This window comes from Tursiops truncatus, chromosome 6 (genome assembly GCF_011762595.2).
Source record: "Tursiops truncatus isolate mTurTru1 chromosome 6, mTurTru1.mat.Y, whole genome shotgun sequence".
NCBI lineage: Eukaryota > Metazoa > Chordata > Mammalia > Artiodactyla > Delphinidae > Tursiops > Tursiops truncatus.
Genome location: NC_047039.1, coordinates 59,069,246 through 59,089,076, shown reverse-complemented (window position 1 = coordinate 59,089,076; position 19,831 = coordinate 59,069,246). Strand labels below are relative to the sequence as shown.

At 40.3% G+C, this 19,831-nt stretch overlaps 1 protein-coding gene across 1 annotated transcript in view; it reads right to left on the bottom strand.

The window, feature by feature from the left end:
• The window catches only part of GLDC (glycine decarboxylase), a 100,025-nt gene that overhangs the window by 56,818 nt on the left and 23,376 nt on the right, over positions 1-19,831 (bottom strand). The window contains exons 4-9 of the mRNA XM_019934824.3: positions 15,315-15,479; positions 10,655-10,732; positions 9,516-9,663; positions 8,626-8,822; positions 6,999-7,095; positions 1,368-1,473 (exon numbers count right to left, since the gene is read on the bottom strand). Coding sequence (XP_019790383.1) covers positions 1,368-1,473; positions 6,999-7,095; positions 8,626-8,822; positions 9,516-9,663; positions 10,655-10,732; positions 15,315-15,479 — 791 coding nt within the window. The remainder of the gene's footprint in view (positions 1-1,367; positions 1,474-6,998; positions 7,096-8,625; positions 8,823-9,515; positions 9,664-10,654; positions 10,733-15,314; positions 15,480-19,831) is intronic.

Here is a 19,831-nt window from a genome sequence, read left to right as displayed (position 1 = left end):
CTGCCACTGACGCTTCACAGAAGTAAAGAGGTAAATCCTACTACCGTCTGTTCGTACCCAGTGTTTTGGTCGGTGCTTTTTTTAAAAAAAGTAGGACTTCCCTGGCGGCACAGTGGTTAAGAATCCGCCTGCCAGTCCAGGGGGTATGGGTTCGAGCCCTGGTCTGGGATGATCCCACATGCCACGGGGCAACTAAGCCCATGCACCACAACTACTGAGCCTGCGCTCTAAAGCCTGCGAGCCACAACTGCTGAAGCCCATGCACCTAGAGCCCGTGCTCCACAACAAGAAAAGCCATCGCAATGAGAAGCCTGTGCATCGCAGCAAAGAGTAGCCCCTGCTCGCCGCAACTAGAGAAAGCCCGCGTGCAGCAACGAAGACCCAACACAGCCAAAAATAAATAAATAAATTTATTTTTTTTTTAAAAAGGTAAATGTTTATTATTATGCTACAGAAAGTTGTGAAATACATATAAAAATGGAGAAAAAATCACCATAATCACCATCCAGAAATAACTAGTGGTTACTTCTTGGTATAGATTCCTCTAGAAGGGTGTGTGTGTGTGTGTGTGTGTGTGTGTGTGTGTGTGTGTGTGTGTGTGTGTGTGTGTGTGTGTGTGTGTGTGTGTGTGTGTGTGATATATCACGTACATATACTTCTTTACCCTTTTTTAAAAAATTTAATGTATCATGAAGATTTTGCTTTTCTACAGATCAAAACCCCTATCATTATTTTTAATGGCTATATAATATTCAAACTTAAATTATGTACCATAATTTAACTAATTACTTATTATTGGACGTTTAGGCTGTTTCCAAGATTGTGCTATTGTAAATAATGTTTCAATGCACACCCTTTACATCATTATCTGATTATTTCCTTTAGATACATTCCTAGAATTTCTGTATCAAATTGTAGGCGCATTTTAAAAGCTTTTGACACAGATTGTTTAAGTGCCTTCATAAAAGTCATACCAATATCAGGATTCTTTTTAATCTCTGCCAATGTAATGAGAGAAACACTATTTTTTTCTTTCAATTTACATTTCTTTGATTAATAGTGAGGTTGAAATTATATATGTTCATTTGTATACTTTCTTTTAAAATTACATTTAATGTCCTTTGTCCAGTTTTCTCTCAGGGTGTTCATTCTTCTTGTGTATGGGGTGGGGGGACTGAGGAAGAGCTCACTATATTAAATATATTAACACTCAGTCTGTCATAGATGTTGAAAATATTATTCCTAGGTTTTTATTTGACTTTTAATTTTGCATGTAGTATTAGACATGCAGTGAGTTTTCAATTTTATTTACTCACATGTATCGGTCTTGTTATAACCAAAAGTTTTAAAACAGAAAACTGACTCACCTTCAGACAAAATCAAAGTGGCATTATGTACCCTCCTAGCAATATGTTCCAGTCCGTGGGACCCATGGTAGATTGCAAACATTGCAGCCATATTCGCCAAGAGAGCCTAAAACGACAAAGAGCTTTTAAAGAATCATGTTCAACAATGTGATATCAGGAAGATGATTAGTGGGAGGGACTGTTGTTCTGACTTGAGATGCCAAAACTAAAAGCAGGTACAAAGCAAAATGATCAGACTCCCTGCCTTCTCTGTGATAGCTGGAGAACATTCATAACCTGCCCAACCATCTGAGGGGTAAATACAGCATCCAAGACACCCTAGCGTCACTATACTAAACCTTTGAATGTGACCATTAGTAAGGCGCTCCATCCATGCAACATAATCATCCCATAAAGGGGAAGATCAGGCTGTCATCAGACATGGAGATGCAATATTTAATGTTGGAAGATAGTGGAACAACAAAGACCTCAGGGGAAAACGGTGAGATCTAAGAATTTTATGCTCAATAATACAGTTCTTCAAGGATAAAAGCAAGAAAAATTTTCAAACACACAAGAAGTCAGGGAGTGTAATTCTCTTGAAGCCTTAAATAAAACACTAGAAACTGAATTTCAGCCAACCAAGAGGTGAATGGTGAATCTATGCAAAGGACCACCAAAGATGAAAATGCAGGACGCAGGGGAATAAAACCAAAATGAGTTGGCAGGAGATATATTAGGAAGGGAAAACCAAAACCTACTGGCTTATTCCCTGCTGACAGTAAGGTGACTTTCTCGGGTAAAGATATCTCTCCTGACCGTTGATTGAAGTTTCACAAAAATATTTACAGGGAAGTGTGTATCCTAGTGTGACAGAGAATAGGAAAGAATGGCACTAGAATCTCTCAGAGACTCAGGGATGGAATCCAGCATAGGGAGCAAGGAAGGGACCACTGTCATGGCATCTTGGGTCAGGGAGGAGGATAAAAAGAGGATGGCAAGGGTCAGAAACCAAAATGAGGGCCAATGTGGGGGAAAATCATGGAGGGCCACCTCCTGTCTCTCCTCTCTCTCACCCTATCCCTCACCTGCTTTTCCACCCTAGATCCTACCAACCAGCAGCCTTCTAACCATGCAATATCACCCTAGGTAACTGACCCAAACTCTAATCTCAGACTCCTCACCTGATTAGTCCATTCAATTCTCCCACAGCCCCTCCCATCTCATTGGTCCAGCACCATGGTTTCTATGAGTTTCCAGTCCCACTAAAGTGACTTTTGTCCTAATGTACTAGGTCAGCAGTTCAAGGTCCACCTTCATGTTCAATCATCCCAAGGTGGGAAGGGGCACATTACAGAACAGAAACACTACTCAGATGAGAAACACAGTGCTTTAAAGTTGGATGATGTTCAATATCAGATCTATTTTGTTAGGTACCCATTTCCTCTGTGAGGCTGTTAGAAGGAATCTCTCTGGGATCACTGCAAAAATGCCAGAAAGTGAAATCAGAGTCAATAAAGAAAATAAGGAAAAGAAGACATCAGAGAACACTGCAGTAGACTTTCTTGGACCAAGTGCCAGAGAGGGTACAGACACTCTTGTGGACTCTGTATAACAATTAGAAATAAATACAGAAGAACCACAACACATTATAGCTATGGAGAGGGCATGTCTGAAGTAAAACATCCATAATATAGTGTATCATGGCTCATGGCTATGCTGCCTGGGAATAAAAACTCAGGCTTGATGTTCACAGAATGCTCTGGAAGCCTCCCATCACAGAGGCTTTGTGGAGGTTGATTCATGTCACTTTTTAAACTAGAGATCATTCTTTCTACAAACAGGAGACTGTATCAGCGAACTGACCAACAAATTAATGAAAAGTACAAAGTCACTTTTAGAAATCCTGGTAAGGCATTAGAGTATCAAAGGAAGTTCAGAGAAACAGAGAGACCAAGAAGATTCAAATTTCTTTGATAATCTGACAAACAACATAATTAGGATACTTAAAGTAATCAAAAGTGAGTCATGGGGACTTCCCTGGTGGCGCAGTGGCTAAGAATCCGCCTGCCAATGCAGGGGACACGAGTTTGAGCCCTGGTCCAGCCAGATCCCACAAGCCCGTGCACCACAACTACTGAGCCCATGCTCTAGAGCCCGCAAGCCACAACTACTGAGCCCACGTGCCACAACTACTGAAGCCCACGCACCTAGAGCCCGTGCTCCGCAACAAGAGAAGACACCACAATGAAAAGCCCGTGTGCCGCAACAAAGAGTAGCCCCTGCTTGCCCCAACTAGAGAAAGCCCACGTGCAGCAATGAAGACCCAACGCAGCCAAAAATAAATAAATAAAATAAATTTATTTTTTAAAAAAAGTGAATCATGAAAGGATGCTCAAAATCATTAGTTATTAGGTAACTGCAAATCAATCCCACAGTGAGATATCACTTCACACCCACTAGGACAGCTATAACCAAAAAGAGGAACAGTAACAAGTACAGGTGAAAATGTGGAGAAATTACAACCCTCATATATTGGAGGAGGGAATGTAAAATGGTGCAGCCACTTCAGAAAAGAGTCTGGAAGTTCCTCAATTAGTTCAACATAGAGTTACCAATGACCCAGAAATTCTATTTCTAGGAATATACCCAGGAGAACTGAAAATATATGTCCCCACAAAAACTTATACACAAATGTGCATAGCAGCCTTATTCAAAGTACCCCAAAGTGGAAGCAACCTAAATGCCCATCAATTGATGAATGGATTAACAAAATATGATATATCCATACAATGGGATATTCTTCAGCCATAAAAAAGAATGAAGTATTGATTCCTGATACTGTAGGGGTTCCAAACAGGCCTCCCTAACATCTGCCACTTTAGCACGTGGATTATTTTGAGTTCAGGCAATGGAGACCTTCTGGGCTCAAGAGAAACTACTGCTCCTCCCTTAACTGCCCAGAAGAATTTAAATTGAGGATTTTTCCCAGAAAAGGAGTTATTACCAAAGATAAATTTTATCTAAGTGGCCCCATCTATATGGCAGAACAAACAACTAATTACCAGACATCTTGTTCTTCTTCTTATCATCCAGTGAATGGCCCTCCCATGCTTGGAAGCACCTGGCCCCTATCCTATTCCTTAGCCCAGGATGACATGTATAACCTTATTTACTTTTCTGTCCTTTAACCTCTCATGTATGTGGGGTCTCTGAGCCTCTCATATATGTGGGGATCCTGTATGTATGTATAAAATGTCATTTTCTCATGTTAATCTGTCTCATATCAATTTAATTCTTAGACCAGCTAGAAGAACCTAGAAGGTTAGACGAAAAAATTTTCTTTTCCTTCCCAATTCTACAACGTGGATGAACCTTGAAAACATTATCTCAAATGAAAGAAACCAGGCACAAAAGGCTACATATTGTATGATCTCATTTATATGAAATATCCAGAATAGGCAGATCCATAGAGACAGAAAGGAGATAAGTGGTCACCAGGGGCTGAAGGGAGGCGAGAAGGATAGGAAGTGACTGCTTAATGGGAACAAGTTTCTTTTAGGGGTGATAAAAATATCCAGAAATGAAATGCTGGTGATGGTTACCCAACTTTGTGAAAATACTATCAACCATTGAACGGTGTACTTTAAATGGGTGAATTATATGTAGAGTTAAATCTCAATAAGAGAGCTAATGAAATGTAAATTATACATCAATACCCCTGGACTTCAGAAAAAGCTAATGAAAGCCTATGGTGGAAGTTGAGAAATAAGAGAATATAAAGAAGAAGATATGATGCAAATTCAGACACCTGTAGAAATGTCACAAGTTTACAGAAAGATTTTTTTTAAAGAATTCAGTAATGAGTTTTCAGAGATTAAAAAAAAAAAAAGTTCTCGGGGCTTCCCTGGTGGCGCAGTGGTTGAGAGTCTGCCTGCCGATGCAGGGGACGCGGGTTCGTGCCCGGGTCCAGGAGGATCCCACATGCCGTGAAGCAGCTGGGCCCATGAGCCATGGCCACTGAGCCTGCGCATCCGGAGCCTGTGCTCCACAACGGGAAAGGCCACAACAGTGAGAGGCCTGCATAACGCAAAAAAAAAAAAAAAAAAAAAATTTCTGCACCATCAGTGATGCAAAACTAAGAGAAGTCAAGTGTGGACCCTACAACACTCAAGAGGAATGGGGCAGCCTTGAGAAGAACATGGAAGAGGTGCTACAAGAAGAAGGCTGGAGTAATGACATAGAGTGCTCAAGGAACAGCTTAAAAAATATCAGTCATCTCCGAACAAAAGAGAATAATTATAGGCCTACAAAGAAAATGACACTGGCGTCACAAGCAATTGTTTCATGCAACCAGTTATGAGAAGAAACACGTGAGATGAAATAGACAATGGAGAGTTAGAAAATCTCCAGAATAAGAAAATGAAAATCAGAGAAGACAGGGTATGACTATCTCTAGGGCAAACATCATTTTATTCATTGCTGAAAAACAGACCTCTTATGATCCAAGTTAAATAATGAAATATCAGCTATCTATGAACTGGAAGGAAAAAAGAAGTAGGAATGTAACTTTTGCTCATTGTAGAATGCCCAAGTTAACCTGGAAAATTAATTCAAACCTTGAAGCAGAAAGCCCTTAGTGCACTTATGATCAGAAAGACATGTTCTGGAAGAACATGAGCAGAAAGCAGCAGAGGAAGGGAAGATATGTAAGCAGGGAATTCAACAAATGAAGGGTAAACTACAGAAAGTAAAGGCATCACATAAAGATCAATTTGCTGTCAACAGAGGACAAGCTTGTGACAACTGGCTTCTTCCTGCAATACTAGAGGAGCTCTTCCCTGAAAAGCAGCCGCCTCCCTGAGACAAAAAGAATAATACAGGAAAACCAACTGAGGAAACTATCTCAACCACCAATGGATATGGAGCAAACTATAAGCAGACCTTATCATCTACTCCCTCCCTGGAGAGGCCTTCTAAAAGCTGGCGGTGGTGCTGTGAGCCAATGCTCTGAGAGGAAGAACACTGCACTGCCTACTGGGGTATCTGTGAGATCTCTCCCTTTCCCTGACCCCGAATGGAAGAGAACCGAGAATGCATTATATGCTCAGGAGTGGTCCTCCACCTGATCCTAGGAACTGGCTGGATGTCAGAAAACACTGCTCCCTCTAACCTGAGACATTGGGCAACATTCAGGTAACTCCTCCTCTTTTGTCCCATACATTTCAGAAATGTCTCTCATGAGTTCCCAGTAAGAGTATCCCATGGCCACCACCGGCTGGCCAATCTGGACTATCCCCTCAGTACAGTCACCTCAAGCACCTTCACCTTGCCTTCCTCACACTAACCTGGAGGGCCTCCATCTCAGCTCTAAGAGGAGGTGCCCCAGTCACCACCCATAATGGACCTGCCCTGTGGCCAAGAATGCCAGAGACCCTAACAGGTGAAGGGTGTGCATACATGGAACCACAGTAAAATACATTGTATTGGCGTTCTGACAAGACCACAAGGCTTCTCTACCAACAAGATCTTGACATTTTTGGTGTGCACACTGCTCCGTGGATGAATGAAGCAACAACTCAGTAAATGAACAAGTAGCTCATTGCTGTAGACTGTAAGACATTCAGTGAGCAGGTCAGGTATGTGATCTACCTGAGCTGTACAGATGTTGCTGGTAGCCTTGTCTCTCCGGATGTGTTGCTCCCTGGTTTGAAGAGCAAGACGATACACTTCTTTTCCACTGGCATCTCTGGACCAAGAATAAAACATCCGGTTAGTACAGATCATCATAGCACCAGGAGTTGCCATAAACAGAACTGCTTCTTTCCTTCCCACCTTTAAGTGAATTCAGCAAAGTTACTTAGGTGCAAGGCCATAAAGAAACAATTTCCAAACCATCTTCTTCTAAAGGGGACTGTTAATTTTCAGTTTGTACTTTGAGGATTTGAGGCACTGAGATATATACAATAAGCTGGGAACTTTAAAAGAAAATTTTCCAGGAATCACCCAGCCTAATAAAATGATGGTGATTGAGGATTAAACTTCACTCTGAGCTTCTTGGCAGACTCAGAGAAAAGGGAAATACCTGACAAAGGAAACAGAATTTCTATACTAGAAATCTAAAGCAACTATATGGCTATAAATGAAGGATGTTAACAACCTAACACTTGTCTCTAATAAAATTTCTCCTTTCTTAATACAATTAAAAATCTAGATAACCACAAAGATTCAGCAGTCTTAGCCTTTATTTCATCAAACTCTCAGGTCCACTTTCCAGAAAGGTAAGAAGTTCAATACAAAAATCAGAAGATGATAACTGATATATGAAACTCTTTTAAATTAGAAAACCCTCTGTCACATCTCATCTGTTGAAGAGACATCATTGAAAGAAAATGTAATGTAAGAATACTTAAAGAAACTATTATTTTTTACATTAAAAAGCAAAGTGCCTTTTGCCATCATGTGACAAAGTGTAAGTACTTCAGAACTTCTCATCACTAGCACATCATTCACTAATTCAGACTCTTCACTTACATTAATAGCCCAGCTTTATGAAAGGTCAAAAACAATATGCTAAAGTTCCACAGTAATAATCATGGCATTCATCTCAATTCTCAACCCGAGGATTTTCATCAATGAGAAGCACTCAAGGAAGTACATTTGGAAATTACTCAAATGGCCAAAGGGCAGGCCTCTAGGAAATAATGTAGGTCACACCCAATGTGTGCATGGTAATCTCTTATTGCACTTGTCTTTACATAGCCATGTGGCATGTTAATACTTTTGAGAAAGAAACTAGTTAGATATAAAACACACTTAAAATATTCAGTCTCTCAAGACTTTCATCAATCTAAAATTCATTTCTATGACTTCAATACAAATATGCTATAAATTGTAAACATACTTTTCCAAATATGCACAAATTCATGGCATTCGAGAAGAGGTACATGGCATTTGAGAAAGGCCAGGTATGGGATAATGGGTGTGTGTGTGTGTGTGTATGGGATAATGGGATGTGTGTGTGTGTGTGTGTGTGTGTGTGTTGGGATGGGGTTGGGGAGTAGGTAGGGCATTGATACCCCAAACATTCATACCCCAAATACATTCTCTCTTCTGACTCTATGTTTACATTTCCTTAATCGACCCAAAATGGCCCAGTTAAATTCGACCCAAAATGGCCCAGTTAAATTCAAAGAGAAATCAACAACTTTTGTGATCAAGAGAAGGAGCAGGAAAACCCATAACCACAATAAAAGGGAAGAAACATGAGCTGCTTTACCTTGTTACCCCCACCATTCTTCCAGGCATCATCCTCACCAAACTTTCTCTGACAGCAAAAAAGGCTGCATGTGGTCCGCCATAGCCCAGAGGCACCCCAAATCTCTGTGAGCTGCCCAGGGCAACGTCCACCCCAAATTCTCCGGGAGGCCTCAGGATACACAGAGCTAGAAGGTCAGTAGCACAGCAGGCCAAGCTCTAGAAAGGAAACAAGAGAAAATGGACAAGGTTGTGACCTTCCCTGAGACCAGTGGAAGGACAGCAAATTATCTCCATTATAGGCAGACTGGCAGAGTTGGTTCCGTATCCTGTGAAATTTATTTACTCATTCATTCATTTAAAATATTTACTGAGTGCCTACTATGTGCCAGGAACCAGTGAAGAAAACAAACTTGAAAAAAGGAGGTTGGAAGGAGGCAGTTTTACCTTACCAAGTGATAAAGGTGTGGAAATTAAAACACACCAAAAAGAGAAACAATAATAGGGCTTCTCTGGTGGTGCAGTGGTTAAGAATCCGCCTGCCAATGCAGGGGACATGGGTTCAGCCCTGGTCCAGGAAGATCCCATATGCCTCAGAGCAGCTAGCTAAGCCTGTGTACCACAACTACTGAGCCTGTGCTCTAGAGCCGGCGAGCCACAACTACTGAAGCCTGCATGCCTAGAGCCTGTGCTCCGCACAAGAGAAGCCACCGCAACGAGAAGCCCTTGCACCGCAACGAAGAGTAGCTCCCGCTCACCGCAACTAGAGAAAGCCCGCGCGCAGCAACGAAGCCCCAACGCAGCCAAAAAGAAATTAAACTTTTTTTAAAAATCATGCTAAAAAGAGTAACAATAATAATTCAAAATTGAGACACACCTCCATGGACCCCCCACAAGGAGAGGTTTGCCTACCCCAGCCTGATGGGCTCTCTCCACGAGCTCCGTGAAGTCTTCCACCTTCCCCTCGGTGTCTGGGTACTGGAACAGCGCTCCACTGACATCTTTTCCACTGAAGTCCATTTCATGGGGTAACTTCAGCTCAATGAGGACTCCGGCATACCTGAAAAGACAGAAGACAAAGAACCACCATGCTTTTGGTTTACAGGGAAAGTCAAATCATCTACAGTTTCTTTTCCACGTTAGAGCATGCGTATTCTGTGTCCTTCCTCAGTGCCCCCACCCCCTACCCTATCCCAACACGCACACACCCCCATCCCACACCCAGCCCTTCAGTGGTAACTGTGCTTCACACCAACTCACCTGCAGCCACTGTTAGCACCTCCCCTCCCACTTTCCTGTCAGAACCTGTGCCTGAGACAAGAGCAGAAACATGCCTTCCTAGGGCTAAACAACCACTACCTGCAACTACACAGCCATTGCCACTTTGACCTTGGATAGGTCTTAGGTGAGTGGAAAACCTCAGTAAGACAGGGAAGAAGACCTTCCTTAGGTTCCTGAAACTATCTAATTCCTATCATATGTCAGAAAACCACTTCTGAAGGAATGGTGGTATGGGATTGGGGGAAAGGCTTTTACAAGGAGAAAGTAAATAAACACACCCACATGCGGTAGTTGTGCTGTGTCTGTTTTATCTGATTACAGCACTTAAAAAATATAATCTGCTTTCAGCTACATCATACTAAACTAGGTATTATGTGGATTCCCTATGGGCCATGTTTGCAGGAATATATACAAAATCAGAACAGTTGTGTGAGAGTTCCATTTTTACCCTGTGCTTTTCAAACTTTTCAAAACACTGTTGAAACTATTTTAATATTAATTTTCTTTTTTGTAAAAAAGAACACAAAACAATGTGTTCTTTTTGTAAAATATAAAGCAAAGGTGACCAAATCCACTGTGTATTTTTTCCTGAATTCTGACACATCTTACTCACCAGTGAGGTCATGGGAAGAAAGTGGGAGGGAAAGTAAAATTCAATAACCCCAGCTTAAACCAGGTTCAACTCCAGTCAGTTTGGAAATCAGAGGAAGAAACAGCAGAGATGAGCATAATATTATCCCTGAGTTCAAAATACAAATAAAATTAATTACTTGGCTCGAGTCTGGACGACAGCTATTGTCTGTGAGTGGCAACGAGGGTCAACAAAAAACTTCCTCCTCTTGTTGTGTCTGTTGAAAAGAAAAATCCCAATTCGAACATGAACATTAAAGAAATCAGAGTATCGTCTAAGAATGCAAAGCAAAGATGGTACTTAAGGAAAGTCTGAGCATAGGATAAAAAATAATGAGTCACTAAAAACTAATAGTGACATTTCCTGATTAGAATTTCACTGAAATCCAATTCCCATTCTAACCCCATTTAGCAAAATCAATCTTAAACTGGCTTAAATTTTTAAAAATATGCTATGAGGTAAAGAAGATGTGGCACATATATACAATGGAATATTACTCAGCCATAAAATGAAACGAAATTGAGTTATTTGTAGTGAGGTGGATGGACCTAGAGTCTGTCATACAGAGTAAAGTAAGTCAGAAAGAGAAAAACAAATACCGCATGCTAACATATATATATGGAATCTAAGGGAAAAAAAAGGTCATGAAGAACCTAGGGGCAAGATGGGAATAAAGACACAGACCTACTAGAAAACGGACTTGAGGATATGGGGAGGGGGAAGGGTGAGCTGTGACAAAGTGAGAGAGAGGCATGGACATATATACACTATCAAACAGAAAACAGATAGCTAGTGGGAAGCAGCAGCACAGCACAGGGAGATCAGCTCGGTGCTTTGTGACCACCTAGAGGGGTGGGATAGGTAGGGTGGGAGGGACACGCAAGAGGGAAGAGATATGGGAACATATGTATATGTATAACTGATTCACTTTGTTATAAAGCAGAAACTAACACACCATTGTAAAGCAATTATACTCCAATAAAGATGTTAAATATATATATATATATATACTATGAGGAAAAAGAAAGAAAAGGGTAGTGATTAGGTGCGAGTAGGAACAAAAAACTAAGTCTTCTAGATAAAATCATCTGAGAAGTTTATTGCCAAAGGAGCATTTAGAGATTATCTAAACCGAGTGTCCTCATTCAAAGGAAGCGGAGAAGAACTCAGATAGGTTGTGATACGTGCAGGTGCCACACAGCTATGGAAGGAACTGCGTTGGGTCTAAGACCCAAATTCAGGAAGTTCTCTAACAGTCCATAGTTTCAGGAAACAAAACTGATGGGGATGCAGAACATTTTGTGTATCACAAGCACATCTGGGTAAAAAGAAATGAGTGGAGGATACAAGTATATTGTATAAAAAGGAAGATCCACACGACCAGTTAACAGCAAGTTTCTCAATGGAATGCGACTGAGAAACAGCAAGGTTTACTTGTCATTATATCCTTCTCTACTATTTGAAATTTTCCACTATGAACAGGTATTATTCTTATAATAAGCATAAATTCAATAGAGTAGGTAGAGTTGGGAGATACAAAATTAACTGTCCAATACACAAAGCCTTTCAAAGTCTATATCTAAATAACTCTGGAGAGAAGAGCTATCTAAGCCTAAATGACCTCGGATGGAAACAAAAACACTGCTATTGAAGAAAACATTTCCTAAAGATAAGAAACACAAGGTTGCTTCTCAAGGGTAAAATTAAATGCAGGATGGAAGGTATGAGAATTAAGAGAGAGGAAGCAAATCCAGCACTTGCAGAGTGTGCATTGCCCAGTGACTCTATTAAGCTCAGGAGAGAACCCCTGACCCATTAACTACAAAGGTCTCAGCTTCTGGGCTTCCCTGGTGGCGCAGTGGTTGAGAGTCCGCCTGCCGATGCAGGGGACAGGGGTGACACGGGTTCGTGCCCCGGCCCGGGAAGATCCCACATGCCGTGGAGTGGCTAGGCCCGTGAGCCATGGCCGCTGAGCCTGCGCGTGAGATGAAAGCTTTTACTCAGAAAAAGGGGATGGAGGTGGGGGATGGGAGAGCTGCGAGAAGGTGGATGAGGAAGAGAGAAGGTGAAAAGAAGTGAAAAGCTTAGACTAGGAACGGCATTCTCCCCCCCACCCCCTTGCTGTCCCTAAGATAACAGGAAGAAGAGCCTGAACCTACCCCTGGGACTGCTTGGGAAGCAGAAGGGCCTGGAACTTAGAGGTCTCCATATCTGCCCAGTGAGTTCGAGGTTCACAACTGCAACACTGTGATTTATAGGAAGTAAATATTTGGTCATTCAGATGACCAAGATATATTTCTCATATATATTTGGTCTTTGTCCACAGTTCCTGGCTCACAGCTCCCAAAAACCACTGGAATTTTCTAAGTGTGAAAAGTGATCAAGGTGTCATTTGTAATGTTAATGAGGTGACTTTTGCATCCCACAGAGGAATGAGGGCTGGTTGCTAAAGGAGCCAACCGTGTGATTAGAGGGTTGGAACTTTCAGTTCTACACCCTGAGCTCCAGGGAAGGAAGAGGGGCTGGAGGCTGAATCAATTGCCAATGGCCAAGATTTAATCACTCGTGTCTATGTAGTGAAGCCTCCATAAAAAACCCAAAGGGTAGGATTTGGAGAGCTTCTGGACTGGTGAACATGAGATTTGGGAAGAATGGGGATCTCTGAGGGAGCATGGAAGCTCTGACCCTTTCAACATACCCAGGCCTATGCATCCCTTCTGCCTGGCTGTTCCTTGATAATAAACTGGTTCTAGTAAGTAAAATGTTTCTCTGAGTTCTGTGCGCTGCTCTGAGGAGGGGGTCATGAAAATTCCAGTCGATTGAATACAGGTAACAACCTGTACTTGAGAATGGCACCCTGAGTTGGAGGGGGTTGTTGGACACCAGCAGATGTTTGTTCATTTGTTTTCAGGTGTGAGAGGAACCCCCCTCCCTGACTGGAATTGGTACCAGAATCCATTTAACCACCCCTCAAGTCTGTGGAAGCCAAGAAAGAGACTTACATGGGCATTCAGAGTGTAAACAAAGAATGTTACCCGCCAGTTCCACAAGGATCAAACCATTAGCCACTGCAGTCAACCCAGTCAGTCGACTAGGGCCAGCCCCCCAAAACCTCAGACAGACACATCATCAATGTGGGCAGATTTCCCTACCAGATGACCATCTACATGAGAATTCTACCTGGAGGGAAGGTAAACTCAAATGTATTCTCGAGGCAATGAACAAAAGAAGGTGAGGAGCTGAAGAATGATTATCAACTAAATACTAACCAAAGTTAACCATGACCCAGCAATTCTACTTCTAGAAATGCATCCTCAGGAAATAATCAGAACTTCTGACAAAGATCTATCCTACAGATGCACAAAAATACCATTAATAACAGTGAAAAATGGGAATAAACAATGTATAACAATAGAGGTGAGGTTACATAAATTATGGTACTTCCATGCAAATGAATATTGCTATGTAGCCAATAAAAGCCACAGTTTAGAAAGCTGACTAAAGAAATGGGGAAATGTTCACAAAATATTGTTAAATAGAAAAAGAAAAGCTATAAAACATTAAATACAACCTGAGAAGAATATTCTTCATAAAACAGGGTGATGCTTATTTACATATTACATTGCAGATTGCTAGTTCCTACCCAATATCCATTCTCCCTGTCACCCATAGTAACAGAACCCCAATATGTAGGAGGCAGCAATGTGCCCATCTGAAAAAAACTGCATTTCCACAGGTCACTTGTAGGTAGGGGTGGTCAATGAAGCATAAGTAAATTGTTGAGTGGAGGCTTCCAAAACACTATTTAAAGAGAGCTTATTTCGCTAGAAGTACCCTTTACTTCTTCCTGAATGCAGGCGTCATGGCTAGAGCTCCAGCAGTCATCTTGTGACCAGGAGGGCTGCGGACGGGACTGTTGTCTGCCATTGCAGTAAACAAAAAATGTTGCCCGCCATCCCAGTTCTACAAGGATCAAGCCATTAGCCACTGCAGCTGCCCACTGATGGTGCACCCTGAGAGGAACTCAGGATGGAAAAAAACAGGAAGTATTATTTGCTTTGGAGACTGGCCCAAGATAGTTAAGATGCATTTCTAAGGAATAATTTCAATGAGCCCAAACTCTTGCATCTTCCCATATATTGAAAAGCACTAACATTAACCTGAGATGTCTGTTCTTTGTGATTAGCAGTAATCTTTTAATGTTCAACTGCATGGTTTTTTCCCAGCAAAAACCTCCTACATGTTCTGGCTCCTCCCTGACCTCTTCAGAGCAGTTCCTCAGAGCTGTGTGAGAGACTGTCTCCGGGGCTCTCATCCTTAGTAAGATCCCCAAATAAAACTTAACTTGCAACTTTTAGGTTGTATGCTTTTCTTCAGTCCACAGGATGAAAGCCTTGCACTAACGATGGTAAAGAGAGAGGGGCATTGGTCCTTGATACTATCTCGGAGTTGCTGTAACATCCCTGAACTTAACATCATGTATGTGAAGAGCAAAACATCTTTCTTACATAATGTTAAACAATAAACAGCAGTGGCTTTTTAAATGCACTATATTTCACATCTGTTTGTTACCTCAACTAACTGGTATAATGATACTGATACAACATATCTCATAGACACAAATGTGTGTGTGTGTGATAGACAGAAAGAGGGGGCGGGGAAGAGAAAGAGAGAGAGAGAGGGAAAGAGGGACAAAGTCACTGGGCACTGACCGGAGCAGGGAAACCCCCGCCTGCACAGCAGTTGTGAGACTGGAAGATGTCCCTCCCCCTGAGGGAATCTCATGCTGGGCCTCTCACCTGTGGCAAAGCTGCATTGCCTCTGCAGCCGCGGTGGCCTCATCCAGCAGGGATGCATTAGCCATGTCCATGCCTGTGATGTCACACACCATGGTCTGGTAATTGAGTAAACTCTCCAGTCTCCCCTGAGATACCTCTGGCTGGTACGGAGTATACTGGGTGATCCTGTAAGGGACCCAAAACACTATGTCCAAACTGTGAATCCACTATTCAGAAAAAGCTCATGAAATACCTTCATTTTAGAATTCAGTATCTGAAAATTAAGTTTGCCTCTCTTGAGAATCATATAATACAACAATAAGCTTCCTTTTTGTCTTTTGTAAGGAAACTCAGCATTAAATCATAGTAACAATATTATCCTTTGGGGATAATCAGTACTTACTTTTCTATCCCTCTAAATTACTTAATCTTACATTTCTATTTTAATGATCTTATCATAAGTATGCTGTATTGCAAGTTGGCTCTTAAAATCCACTTGAGACTGTCTATGGTATTATAAACAGAATAAAAAAAAAGAAAAAAGCTCACCGCAACCATGGTTCACAATAGAAAAGTATCCAAGAATCTAATACCTAATACTCGAAACTTTTGGTTTTGGGGGAGAGGAGCTTTGTTTATACTGACCAGAAGTTCTATGTGCTCCTAAAAAATTAATAGAGGTCTATTTAAGAAGTGTTGGGAATTCCCCGGCGGTCCAGTGGTTGGGATTCCGCACTTTCACTGCCAAGGGCCCGGGTTCAATCCCTGGTCAGGGAACTAGGATCCCACAAGACACGTGGCATAGCCAAAAAAAAAAAAAAAAGAATTGTCACTATCCACTTATTAAAAGTCTATGGAAATAAACTCCATACCTATCAAAATTCAAGAATACTAATGGTTAGAAGGCAGCATAGACATGAATTCTAACCTTAAAATCCTCCAGTTATTAGCCAAAAATGTGTCTTTAGGTATGAGAGTTAATCCACTTAGTGACTTCATCACTTTTTCATCCCTTCATTCATTCACTCATCCTACAAATATTTACTGCATGTCTACTAAGTGCCAAATACTATGATTAGTTCTGGTGGCACATCATAAGCCAGATGGGTACCAGTCCCTGATCTCAAGGAAAATATATTGTAGTGGGGAAAAAAGAGATAAAAAATACATAAGATCATTTCAGAGTGATAAATATTTTAAAGAAAAGAAAATAAGAGGAGAGAGGGTGGCTGAGGACTTGGAAAGAGCTGCTATCTTTTCACCAAGAATCCATTACTGTACTACCAAAGTGTGTCAGATTGGGGTCTATGCTCCCACACGAGAGTAACGCTGTTTCATATCCCTATTGTTTTCGTTCTTCCAAGCCTGAAGAGTATTAGGAAAAAAAATTTTTTTCAACCCCTTTTCCTTCCTCTCCTGATCTGGTAATCACATTCAGGATATTTCCACCTTTTATTTTCTTTTTTCTTTTCTGAAGGCTTTGAAATCAATGTCTTCTTACCTTTGAGGGGGAATAGAATGGGGGAGATTGCCTTTCCAAGCAGTACAATGTCAAGACTTTTGAAATAATTTCCCTGAAACTTTCATTGGTATAGTTGTATATGTATATGTGTGTGTGTGTGTGTGTGTGTGTGTGTGTGTGTGTGTGTGTGTGTGTGTGTGTGTATACAGCAGAGTATGTGTTTGCTTCAATTAATTCCTTGAACAGCCTGGCTTAGCAACTGTAAATCAGTTAGCCAAATTCTAAGCGGGTGGTGAACTGGAATAAATGAAGCACACAATACATAATGTAGACTAAGTAGAAAGGGAATCTAAGCAGAAATGGCACACAAAAGGCACAGGCAAGGGGCCACTGTGACCTCAGATCAGATAAGATCTTCATACACAGCATAGTCTGCCACCACAAAGACATATGCTTAGATAGCCTGGCTAACATGAACTTTTCATTTTACTCACAATCATTATTTGGCATACGGACAGACACACAGACTTATACACACACATATGCAAACAAGCATGCATATGTATCAGCTAGCCCATCCAAAGAATTCATCACAGTACTGAACAGAATGTTGAAAAATGTGCAACAAACTCTCTATTAAAAGGAAAATGATTAAATAAATTAGACAATATGCGTATAATACTATGGATTGTGAAAATGATATGTAAAAATATTTTCTGACATAGAAGATGCTCATGATACATTAATTTAAAAAGTAAAATGTAAAATACTACAATCTTATTTGTAAAAACGTGAACCAAAATGTAAACAGTGATTTTCTCTGGGTGGCAAGATTAACCATAATTTTTACTTTCTTTTTATTATATGTTCTAAATTTTAAAGACATCGGCTACCATTTATTAACCATCTTCTGTGTGTCAGGAACATGTTTACAACCTTTTTTTGCTGATTATATGATGCATGCTCTTTGCAAAAAGTTGGAAAATTGAGATAACTACTGAGAAAATAAAATCACCCATAATCCCAGAAATCCAGGATAACAATAGTTAACATTTAGGTACATTTCTTTTCAGTCTTTTTTATTTTTCTTTTTCTGCTCATTTTTCTGTTGTGTTGTTTGCCCCTTTTCTTGTTAATTTGTGACTTTTCTATATACATTCTTTTTTTTCTCTAGCTTTACTGAAGTATGATTCACAAAACTGTGTATATTAAAAGTGTACAACATGGTGTTTTGATATATGTATACTTTGTGAAATGACCACCACAATCAGGTTAATTAATTTCAGTCTCTTTTTGACATCACAATCATACTTATACTTCAAAGTAAGATGGTACTCTGTATAAAGTTGTGTCTCGATTTTTTTTTGTTAACATTATTCCATGGACAATTTCTAATAACTTTAAATATTATTCAGAAATATGCATTTGATTGTTTTATGTTATTAAATCATTTATCATAATTTAACAAGTCCCCTCAAATTGAACATTAATTTTGGTTTTTAAATATTAGAAATAGCATAACAGTGAACATCCTTATCTTTGTATTATTTCCTTAGGATAAATCCCTAGATATGGAATTTCAAATCATAAGGTGTACAGTAATCAATTTCAAATCTTTCGGTACATATGCCATGTTTTTCTCTAGACAGTTCACACCATTCTGTATTCCCTTAAGTAATACAGTGATTCACAGGTTTCCCTGTATCTTCACCAATGCTAAGTATTAAGAAGCTCTGGGTGTCAACCTAAATTCTATAATTTATTACCTGTGAACTGGGACAAGTCACTAAACCTCTCCCTGACAATTTCTCTTGGCCATCAATGGAGATAACATCACCCATATCAGATATTATCTTAACACTCAAGTCCAATTAACATACATAAAGCATTTTGGAAATGGTTAAGTCCTTCCCAAATGCTGGTTGTTTTGAAAAGTTTTTATCCTCTGTTCCGGTCTTAGAAGATTTTTTTTAAACACTCATAGACTTCTCCCAAAGGATTTATTCATACTTCTATTCAGATATTATTAGATATTTCTACTTGGAAACAATTTCTATCTGGAAATTCATCACATCCCATGTCAGCATCACACTCCCTATCCTTCCTCCAACCAGATCACCAAACAAGGTAGTTTCTTTTCTTAAATTCCTTCAAAGTTACCACTATCATGCCAATTCTCAAGGTAAAAAGTCCAGATTTTTTTAGGCCCAAATGATGACCAGTTGCCATTAGTCTTCCTTCCGACATCCTACATACACCCCTTTGATGCCTTACTAGCCTAGCACAGTGCTTAAAATGGGAAATTATCTAATATTTCTGGTGCAAATGTATGTGTTTGACTTTCCTGCTCAAATGGGGATGGCTCCCCAGTTACCTGCAAGAAAAAGCCCCAAACCTCCCAAACACAGTCCTTCATACCTGAGACCATGCTATTCCTTTGCTCACAGACTTTGGGATTTAATATTCCCCCTCCCTTGTTCAGCCTTTCTCTCCTTGCTCAAAGTCCAAGCTTAGGCTGATGCTAATTAGCACTGCTAAAAGGAGAGAGCTTTAAAACTTTTCCTACAAAGATGACAAATACATGATCCTACTTCTTTTACTTGTAAACTTCTTTTATAATCCACACTTTTTTTTTTACACTAATAAACAGACATAAATGGTCTTAAAAATCATCTATTAATGGACATGGATTGGTGAGTCTCAAGCCTGGAGATACTAAATAAACCCTCGTTTCAGGAGAAAAATGCTAGCACAGGGCCTGCCATCCTGCATAAAAGGGTTTAGTTGCCCCAGGCAAAACAGTGATCAAGAAAATGTCTGTAATCTACAACTTCTATGTTCCAACTGATATTTAACTCAATTGATTTCTGTTTCTAGATATATTTTAATATTAAAAACCAAAAAGTATCTGCATATCCAAGAAGGCATTCTGTTCCGCTCAAAAAGGATGTATGATATATTCAACATGGCATTAACATTTATTCCAAAATAATCAGTATTCTCTACGATTTTAACCAAAAAAGGCGTGGGGGAGTTGCAGGAAGACAAACATTCATGAGATTCTCTCATTTAATCC